The 11,647-nt window shown below is 37.7% G+C and overlaps 1 protein-coding gene across 1 annotated transcript in view; it reads left to right on the plus strand.

The window, feature by feature from the left end:
* The window catches only part of NBAS (NBAS subunit of NRZ tethering complex), a 412,001-nt gene that overhangs the window by 156,443 nt on the left and 243,911 nt on the right, over positions 1-11,647 (plus strand). The window contains exon 30 of the mRNA XM_072407518.1: positions 3,425-3,654. Within this exon, the coding sequence (XP_072263619.1) occupies positions 3,425-3,654 (230 nt within the window). The remainder of the gene's footprint in view (positions 1-3,424; positions 3,655-11,647) is intronic.

Genomic DNA, 11,647 nt, shown 5'->3' on the forward strand with positions numbered 1-11,647 from the left:
GTAATATGTTGATGCTATAAAAATAGTTGAAAATTAATTGCCTAATATTTCAGGGATGCAGAACTTTAGGTCAATAGGTCAAGCAGCTCTAATGATAATGAAACCTCTGACTGTAATAAATCTGAGGATATTTCTGAAATATAGGAGGGGGAGAGGAGTCCCTCACGTAGGGTATCAGATTTGCCACACCTCACTTACTTAAAAAAGTGAATTATAATATACAGGGGAAGAAGGAGAACCATAGGTTGTCAAAAAAAGGAACAACAAAGGTGTTTTGGTTGACAATTTAGGTTTGTATTGGCTTACATTGCAATAAACAATTAGATACAAAATACCAATATTACGAAACATATGCACATGCTGGTACAATACACAATGTTATTGATCATTCCCTGAATAAATCATGTTTCGTAACATTGGTATTTTTTATCTAATTGTTTATTGCAATATAAGCCAATACAAACCTAAGTTGCCGACCAAAAACACCTTTTGTGTTGTTCTTTTTTTTTGACAGCCTATGGTTTTCTTCCTTCCCCTGAATATTTCTGAACTAGGCGAAGGTACCTATATAATCATTACATTTGGAACATTTTGTAGTATTAGGTTTGTGTACACAAATATAAAATAATCAACATATGTTCGTATCCTCAAATATAAGAGGATGAATTCTTGCAGGGGTTCTAATCTCCCCTCACTCTATCCGCAACTAAATTAAAAAGATTTGGGTTTAGGATTAATTTAAATATTGGAGTTATTGTCTCGAAGTAGTATAAGAAAACGTTTATGTAATTTTTTGCCGCACTCTTTTTAATAAGTAAAAAAATGTGGAGATAAACTGCCTGAGTTTAAGCGGATGAATGAATTCCAATATGAGCGAGGTAGTGGATACCTTATAGGGCTCAGGGTTATTTTCAGCTCAGATAAAATTGACTGATATATTTGTTTGTTCTTAACATTTTTACTATATTTTGAACTTCAGAAACATCTTTTATTGAAGGGTTAAAGTAATTTACCAATAGCTGCCACTGTATTAGAGGCAGCAGCTGATAGGAGGATTTCTTTGTATTTTGAATTGGTTTATTTTAGCAAATCCTGCCTAACTGCTGGAGTAACAAAGGTATGTCAGTGAAGATTATAAAGCATCCACATGAAGCAAAAATGCTTTGGAAGAAGAACACTCAAAGGAAACCCAGAGGAAGAACTGAAAAACTGAAGTGACTTATGAGAAAATGACGGGGCTGCCATTGCTGACCTCTCCTTTGAATGTTCTGCATGTCATGCTGATGCATTGGCTTTAGCACTGTTTGAATTTCTGACCTGGAAAAAGTATAACAAAAAAATTCCCACAGTCCTTTACAGCATTTACTTTCTGGATTTTTTACTGAAATGTTAACAAGTTAGATGCAGCTGGGCAACTAATGCTCATACCAGAGCCACTTGTAACTGGGAAATAAACCAGAGATACTGCACTAACTACATACTGCCTTTATATTCTTTACTTGGTGATTCTGCCAGTAGAACTTCCTGCTTTAGGATGGCAACATTCTCTCACATTCTTGTAGCAGGAAAACAGAAATAAAATAGTAACATGGAATACACGCAGATCTTCTTTTGTTCCTTCCACCATGCCACCTATTGTGTAAAATACCACTTGCAGATGACCTTCATGTGTCATTGAGTAAATACAGTGTAACACTGTCTTATGTTTTTATGGATCAAAGATAACCTTTAATGTGCTTATGACATCGGTGAAATAAACATAAAAAAAGGTTTGGTAAAGTCCTACAAGTACAGAAAAATGCTTGTTGAATGGCTAGAAATCTTCTTTTTATCTCTGTTGTGCACAAAAAACACAGTATTTTTTTGTGGGTCAAGTGTTTTCAGCCTTCTTTTTGCTAAAATGCTCATCTACTACTAAACTCTACAACATACAGGGTAATCATTCTGTAGTTGTATGATAAGAATAGGGGGGCTCATAGTTTCTGTCACCCACATACTCCTAACGCCTAAATTAAATGTTAATATTTATTATTATTACACAGTGTTTATAAAGCGCTGCCATATTACACAGCACTGTACAAAGTCCATAGTCATGTTACTAACTGTTCCTCAAAGGAGCTCACAATCTAATGTCCCTACCATAGTCATATGTCTTTATAACAGTTTAAGGTCAATTTTGGGGGGAAGCAATTAACATAAATGCATGTTTTTGGAATGTGGGAGGAAACTGGAGTACCCAGAGGAAACCCACACAAGCACAGGGAGAACCTACAAACTCCATGCAGATAGTGTCCTGGCCAATATTTTTATTTGTTTAGTTTAAACAGACATGAAAAATACGAAAACAAAGAGTAGTAAAATCAGTCCAAAAGAAATTACTAGCATGGTAGCTTGTTTGTACACAGACTCTATTTTAAATTATAATAGGGATAGCAGCAACACAGAAGCATTCACATTAAAAGAATAGCTGTAAATGTTTCAAGATAGTTGTAAAAGATTCATTTAATTGCTAGGTTTTCTTTATTTTGTTAAGTTAAACAGCATCCTTAGTAACCCACCCATAGTAAGCTTGGACTTTGTGTGCATTCCAGTTATATATTTACCAGACTATAGAGTAAATAGGAGAGGCACATCAAGTTTACATAGTTTATCAAGTCAAGTTTATATATAATTTAACACCCGTAGTTATGTTTCCCAACACATAGGTATCTTTATTTATAAAGCAGTAAATTGGGCATTACCTGACATTCCCTGGTGGAGAATCTTCCAACTCTATGTATTTTAAAGACTAATTAAATCTTCTCCAGGGAATGGTTCAGGAAAAGTTCACTACTTTATAAATAGACCCCCAAGAGTGGAAATATATTGCAAGCAGCTATATGCCTTCCATAAGTCTTTAAGGAACCAGGTGCATTATATAAAAGCACAGCTTCAAGACTGGAGAAGATGCAATAGATAATAGCAGGATTATTTTTATGAATTACGTTCTAATTTTGCTGGATCATCAAGGTTCTCGCATATTAGTCTTTTCTCTCCCGTCCTAAAGACTGCTTAAATCAGGCCCTATGTAGTAATAATAATAATAAACAGTATTTATATAGTGACAACATATTACCCAGCACTGTACATATGGATTGTAAATGACAGACAGATACAAACAGTGACACAGGAGCAGGACAGAACCCTTCCCCAAAGAGCTTACAGTCTAGGAGATGGTGTAGTATCACGTATGTAATGGAACATACAACTTTACAGCTGTTTTTAATACAAGTAGGATTGCTTAAAGGCCTGTATTAGGTAATAGGTTTTGAATATTGATCCCTAAAAGCTAATTAAGTAATTCTAAATTTCCTTTATTAAAACAACTTTTAAAGTTTTTGTTTGTTTGGTGTATTGCTAACTCTTAGTTTCTCCCATCTTTCAGATTTTTGCAGAGAGTTTACTTTGTTCGGGTCGTCAGGAGAACATCCAGCTTGCCGGCCATATGATGCATTGTAATGCTACTTCTGTAGACCTCCCAGTAAGCATCAGCTCGAAAGGAAATGTACTATACCGGGTCAGCTATGAGAAGAGTGTGGAGCTGGTGCTGGCTGCTAGTAGAGAATACTTCAACTCATCTGCTACCCTCACTGATAACTGCATGGATCTGGCAAGGTATGGTAAAAATACAATGTGGGTCTGAGTTGTAAGGCAAAGATGCTGGACAGATCTAGAGATGAGCAATGACCCTGTGACATGTTTTAATTTTAAAACATATTAATTATGTAGAATATTGTCTATATAATGTCTAAAATCTAAATTCAGCATAGGATATATTGGCTTTGTGTGGTGGACCTTTTTGCGTTTAATATTGGGTACTCTACACCATCACAATCCTTCTCTCGGGGGAACTGCAATGAACAGACTGATGTCACTTCCTCTGTGGACAACTATTAGCGGCTATAGTGTAATTCTTCCCTTGAAATGCTATTGAAGTGCTATTTTGTCAGTGTATTGCACTTGCTGTGCATGCTTTTTCTAGCCAGGCTGGTACATCTTAGGAAACTGTGTGAACTATTATTCCTACTGGCAGAACATAGGGGGGTAACTCAAACAAGTTCCCAATGATCCTTTACATCATAAACCTGCTGGGAAGTACTATTTTTTCAGCGCTACAGGATGAAAAACATTTAAAGAAGTATTAAACCCCCTTTAATAAAAATTCTTTTTAACCCTTTTGCTGCCAATAGCATGCTCCTCTTGCAATAGCATTAAAGTGTTAAAACCAGATGGAGCCTGCAATACCAGCCATGCCCCTGCATACATTTTATCAACAGGCTCTTGGCCCTTTAATGGACAGTATTGAGTGTCATAGTTTGTCATCATTTACAGGGCGACAGAATTGTTACCCTTAATATGTCTAATGTCTATTTAATCTTTTTTTTTTTTTTTTTTTTTTTACATTTCATAAAAAAAGGTGGATTTTATTGTGTTTGTACCAAAATAACATTTGGTGTAATATGTGTTTGATAAGCAACAACCTGGCACCATTTTTTTTGCATGGTATATATGTAATATGTTAAGGATTTAATATTCGGGTCTAAAAATGAGCATTTTAATGTTTGAAAAATGGAAACAATGTTCAGGCAGCAGAAGGGTTCAATATAATTTTTACATTGCATTTTGCAATATTTTTGCCCACCGCCGCCTCATTTTCCCAAACTCTAATTTCACTCTGTTCATTTTTCGCGACCTACTAATACCGACTTCCTTACGCATAACCTCTTCACATCCATGACTTTTCTAGAGCTGCTCCAACTGTTTGGAATAGTCTTCCTCATCATATTCAGCTTGCTTACTTTCTTAACATATAAAAGAGCACTCAAAACCCATCTTTTTAAACTCACCTACCCGTCTTCTTCTGTCTCCTAAACCCTCACTACTCATTTACCATATTACCGTATGTAAAGAGACTTTCGGGTTAAAATTATTTTCACATGAAATTTTCTCCCGAGATTTGTGATCTTTTCCAGTGCTAGATGAATGAATGAGTGCTGTACACATAGCTCTTTTCTGATCTATTAAGAGGAGAGGGGTAGGATGAGTGACCAGCACCCCACTGTGCTCACCTCCATGGAAAAGCACATCAGTCATTCTTAATGTGTCCATAAATTCGTCATGACACAATTTTGAATAGTGTTGGGGGACCGCTGTACACATACTAGAATGTTTCCTAAGAGGAGCATGAGTTTTGGGTACAATAGTCTGGCGTGTCTGAGATCAAACATGCACAGAAGAAGCACCCCGAAGGCAGTTTGGGTTCCCATATCACTGCAATGACTAGTTTTACATAATGGTAAATCGGTGATATAGAACAATATCTAGATTGAAGTCCCATGCTCAGTTGCTGTGTTCATTTCCGTATTTCTTTCCAAACACTGGAAGTACAGAAATTTACCATATATCTCCACCTGGATGGAGGGGCAGTATGGCCACTTGTGGTCTCTCCCTTCATCAGTTCGGTGTTCCTTGATTGCTGATGAAATTTCATTTTGGTTCTGTAAAAAGTGAGTAATTTTTAACAAGGAAATGAAAGAATGACATTACTGGTAAAATAAATACCAAATCCTATAATTAAAACTTTTAATTTATTCAAATACCAATGATTTTATGATGAAAGGTCATTTATATATTTGGGTTTTTTTTCCAAGTATTTCACTGTGTTTGATGCTTTTATCACTTAATTATTTGAATATTTACTTCTTAGTAATGTAAAAAGCTGGGAAAAGAACAGCTTTGTGTATAGAATGAGAAAATAGTTTTATCTGATTTATTTTATTTTATGCTTGGTAAACACACTTCATATAATTGGTAAAAATGACAATCTAGTACAACAGTCCCTTTACGTTCATCAATATGTTTTGATGGATTGCTGATTCACAGATTGGCAATGACCTTCATGCTTTCCTATGGAGGAGAGCACAGTAGGGTGCTGCTCTTGCTCATCCTTCTTCCTCTCCTCTCCAAGAAACAGCTGTTTATACAACACTTTTTCATTTATCTGTCATTGGAAACCATCATAAAAGCATGTTTCCAGCAAAAGTGATCTGATCTCTGTGCTGACCATAACAGAAGTGTCAGTAGCCTGCTCTGACCACTGGTTCAATTCAGTACTACTAATAAAGAATGTCTAAATAGCTAGTGAAGTCCTAACACCTGATCTGCATTCTTGTTTCAGGTCAGTGGCTCAGAATACAACTAAATCTAGCAGCTCAGCATAATAGCAAGCAACACTGCTCATTGTAGCCTCCAGATCAGATTTCCCTTGAAGCTTAATTTCAGGCAAACAACTAATTACACACATATTTAACTAGTGGTCGATGTAGTCATCAGTGCGCCCCTGTGCAATACTGACTTTGGGCCTCTGCTGGCTGAGGTGTGTCCTCGTTAAGAGACACATTTGGCACATCCACATGCCCACCTTGTACTATACAATACACGTAAATGGTACCCACTGCTATATCTGTAAATTGTCTTTTAAATATGTCCATGCAGTATTAGGATTCCCAAAGCTCTTTCACACAGCACAGCCCTGTGGGAGAGATCTTGTCCCACCACCCTGTTTCTTGATGATGAAAGCAAAAGCAGCAGACTGTTGAAATGATCTCACTGGCCCTCTGCTCTTCCCACTTAACATCATGCCCAGTGAGCTTTAGCACAACTCATTGGCTGGTTGTTGCTTCTCATTATCCCACACATCTGCCTTTTATATCTTTATTATCAGGCTTAGACAAGGAGAGAAATTATGACAGCTACATTGGGTATTGGGGGACTGCACAGTTTTCAGAGTCCAAGTGGAAATAAACCCGCCATTACTTGCCTATCCCCGTTCCATCATAGGGTGCGCCATGTTCTTTATCTTTGTTTCCTGAAGATGATCTTCAGCCAGCTTGATTGGCCATGTCAAGATCATGTTACCCCTGTGCAGGTGCAAGAGTTCATTAATGTTCTCGGTACGTCCAAGGGTTTCCATGACAATCAATACTGCGCCTGTGTAGCTCAGCAAAATTTTATTGCTGGTCAGCGAATAGTCAGGTAAAGCTGCGTACACACTTGCAATTTTTGTCGTTGGAAAGGATCTTTCACGATCCTTTCCAACGACAAGGGACTGCACGATGCATGAACGATGCTGTACATACAGCACCGTTCATGCTCTATGGAGAGGGGAGGGGGAGAGCGACGGAGCGACACCCTGCTGCGCGCTCTCCCCCTTCCCTTTCATTAGGATCGGTCGTCGTCCATCGTCCGTGGATCCAGCAGGTCGGTCGATGGACGACACCGACTGTACACACGGCAGATTTTCGCCCGATATTTGGCCGATGCTGATTATCGGGCGATAAAAATCTGCCGTGTGTAGAAGAGATATATCTCCTGTCCCTTTCTGCAGTAACTTCCTTACCTGAATTTCCCATGTTAAAAGTTTGAGTTTAATTCAGCCTTAACTTGGCTCATCCACTCTGGTGTAGATGACAGTTGAAAGGATTTGCGTCCCTCGACCTGCCCAACCTGCCTATTTCCAATTTTCTGTCTGGTATTTCTAACAAACTTACCAGGTTAGGAACTGGTTAATAGACTTTTCATGCAATAACAGTGCAGTTCCAGAGGCTTGTGTTTGTACCTTCAGTACATTAGACCATTTTGTAAGGCTTATAAAAGGAATCTGTCCGTGAGTCGGTACCAGCCTCTCCTAAATTAGTTTCGGGTTTGTAGTGAAAGCTTCCAGACAAAAACCTCTAATTGAATAAGTTAGGTGGATACATGTGAACTGTTCAGGTCCTGGTTGGCTCTTTTCTTTTCTAGTGTATAGAGGCATTCAGGAGTTTTAATGGAATATTTACGAGTGCTCAGCTGAGTACAGCAATAATAGAAGTTCACAGTGCACATTTTAAACAAGAAAAGTTTTATTGCAGCAGATAAGTTTTAATAAGCAAAGTCTAGTTATTTCTGCTCTGCCGGTGATTTAATTTGCTTCCAATCAGGTCAGAACCTCAGACAGGTTTTTGCTTTACTTAGGAAAGATAATTTTCCTGTTTTAAAACTTTAATTTTTCCTTTTTGGAAAGGAAATCATCTTTTTAAAACCACCTACTTTCTCATTGTTTTTTTAATTAGAATTATTTTTTTTTCTTTTTCCTGAATGTTCTTGTGGGGAAGAGCAGGAGAATATGAAGTATAAAAGAGATCCTGTCAACAGATCTCACTTTTTAAATAAAAACAAAAACAGTGGGGGATATCAAATTTCCTCAAGTGCAAAATAATTACAACCATATATAGTGAATCATGTAACTATACTAGGATTTTGACCACTTCTGGAAATGTCAGTTCTTGTTGTGCTCATACAGTAAAGTCATTAAACAGATGTGTCAGATTTGTTAGCTCTTAGATTGTAACCTCTTCGGGGCAGGGTCCTCTTCTGTGACACTGTCTGTGTCTGTCTGCCACTTGCAACCCGTATTTTAATGTACAGTGCTGTATAATATGTTGATGCTTTTTAATATTTTTAATCATAATAATAATGAAAAAAAAATCTTTGGTCATCTTCTTTGGCCGGAACAGAATGACTTACCTCCTGGACAGGCACGCAGCAGCTCATTCATTTCCAGCACACGCAGAGGAAGCCAGGAATGCTGGATATTCTGGCAATCAAAGCTGTTGCTACACTTACTCTGCTCAGCTTTTTGCCAGAATCCCAGAGCAGTCAGGCAGGTAGAAAGGAATATTGCATCACTTGTTGCTTTCTGCACTAAAAACCTTCTTGATCATGTAATCCTTAAAGTGGAACTTTAGTTCTGTTTTATTTTGCTGAACTGCAGTGGGGAAAGTGGACACTTTGCTCTCCAGTAGGGTTATGTAAATCTTAAGGCAGGCAATTGATCATCTTTATATTTCTACTGTATATTTACCTGTAAGTGTTGAGTGCAACTGTTACAGCACTACTAACTACCAGATAAATTTGTTGTTGTTAAACACCCCTCACTATTTTGTCCAGCTCCTCACATTTTATCAGCACAGAAGGCAGATTGTAGCTTTTCATCACAGAAGATGGACACACATGATGGCCTACTATGAGGACGACACAATCGGGTATCGCCCAATTGACAAAATAGACACAACATCTGTGTTTCTTCTTGTGCAGGCTTCCTTAAAACAAATTAGTTGGATATCTCTTTTGGGATCATACCAGTGAGTGTCTAATGGCTTGGTTACATATTGTTCATGGAAGGGTCTCCAGAGAGTCAGCTATGTGCAGTTTGGGGGTCTGGAGAAAGGAAGGCACAGCTGATTCGGGGATTTATGTAGGATGTAGATGTCAGTAGATAGTGATGTCTTGGGTTAGTTTAGGAATACCAGCCATCTAATTGGATGAAAGTAGATGATGGTGTTCCCAGAATACCTGAAGCATCTATTTCATCAAATCATTGATGGGTAGCTTGTGTTCCAGATGTGCATTTTATTTCTTAAATTCCAATGTCAACTAGTACTACTATCTAAAGTATTTTTACTCTTTTATTTCCATACATAGGTTTTAAAAATGTTGTAAATAACTTTTTAGGAGTCCTAAAGCTCCATTCCAGGCTCCCTCTTTCATGTGGTTATGCTTAGATGTCTTTACGCTGGTCATATGAAACCCAGGGTGCTCTTTTTCTTTCATCCGTGCTGGGCAGTCCTCATCCAAAGAGCTATCAGCGTGGGGCTCTGCCACATAAGTGACTGGAGTTGGGTTGTGATACCCCTTCAATACCCCCATAAATTTTAAGATAGGGGCTACCTTCTGTTTAGCAGGTGTTCATTGCAATACCTGCTAAATCAAAAGATTTTGATTCATATTGATTTGATAGCATTGTAAGAATGAATTATCTGCCTGACCAGATAGATTCTAATGTATATGTTGGCATTACAAATTCTTAGCACTCCCTATACATCTCAGTTATCACCTGTTTAGGTCTAAATCTGTGTAATCTCCCTGATAATATGGATAAATAGAGACTGAAACCGTACTGGCATCATTCTTCCTTCTCTGCTCATTGGACTGTCCCTGTCTAGTATAACTGATACCTTTAGGAAGATGTGTGAGTTGCCAAATGAGAAATAATATCTCTTCCACATTATACCTTTTCAGAACACTTACCTATCGCAGTTCTAATCTTGCCTTGCCAAGCTTTGTCATGAAGTTTACATTATTATTCTTCTGAAAATAAGCATTTATAGAAAAGCAGTTGTCTCCAGTCTTTTGTGGTGCCCTTTCCCACTTGATGTAATTGCTCTTGACAGGGTGTTGATAGCAATCGATTTTCCGTTTGTCCTCCATTGCCTAGGAGAAAATCAGCCTGCATTTCTTTGTCGAGGGTCTGCAGAGGAGCTTTACACAAGTGAAATACTCTAATGCATTAAACATGTAGGCAAATGTCAGTCATTGAAGAGGCCTGGTAGTAACAGCATTGGGATATGAAGCAGAATTCTCAATGATTGTGAGATGACCTTGGCCATACTCGATCCATATCCCTCGAGCATTAATGTGTTCCTCATTGTCATGGCATTGCATCTAGAGGTATACTAAAAAAATGAAAGTAGGACAAACATTTAAAGACATAAAGCTTATTTCACAAAGCTTTTTACAAGGACAAAAATCTTTATTTTCAGTTGTTAGCAGTTAATGTTTCAAAACAGATGTTTTACCTTTGAGAATGTATCCTGATGTTTTTTTTCGGGGCTAGATTCACACTTGAGGGAAGATTATGGTGCGTTTTACTGCTTAATCATGCCAAGAACTGCTGCCTCTCCCTCTCAAGAGAGGCTATACATGGTAGTAGCTTCCTGTGACAGATCCATAAGGAATGAATAGGGGACGGTAGTGAGCACTAATGTTGGTATGGCTCGCTGCCACCAGCTGTCAAATGTACAGACACCAGCCTTGTGGTGCGAGTGTTTGAGCAAGGTGCCAGCTACAGGAAGCTGTGTGGGATTGCTCGATCCCAGAGAAGGTCTGAACCCACTTTTTTTCTGTTTCCACCTAATTTAATACAAAAATAAATCCACAGCGTATATAATGATATCCACAATTTAATATTTCAATTTTTTGAGTATTATCATAAAAAAACAGAATACTTATTTATACTTAAAAAACAGAATAATATTGAAAACAAGTACTGGATATAAGCTAGGGGAACATAGCTGTGCTGGTAATAAAATATCCAAATATAGAATATAGACATTCAAACCACAAGTACATAGCAGAGTAGTAAACTAGTAGTACGATTTAGCCAAAAGAATAACTACAAATAGAAACAAAAAGATAGTGAGGTGTTAGAGAATAAGGAACAGGTACAGGGACATAAAAAAAAGTAAATGTGGTAAGAAGGAAACTATAAAAACACAATACCAGACTCAAACTAGAATAATAATAATAAAGCAATTTAAGGGTGCTTTTGGGGTTGTGCAACCAGAGTTACCACTCAAATGTTCCAGGGGGCACTGAAAGCGGAGTTCCTGAATTGTTTCAGATATGTAAAAAAGGTCTAGCTCAGGGGTCAGCAACCTTTACTATCAAAAGAGCCATTTTGCCTCCTCTTCCACTAAAGAAAAATAGTCTGGAGCCGCAAAACATAACA

Source organism: Pyxicephalus adspersus, chromosome 4, assembly GCF_032062135.1.
Source record: "Pyxicephalus adspersus chromosome 4, UCB_Pads_2.0, whole genome shotgun sequence".
In the NCBI taxonomy this organism is placed as follows: Eukaryota; Metazoa; Chordata; class Amphibia; order Anura; family Pyxicephalidae; genus Pyxicephalus; species Pyxicephalus adspersus.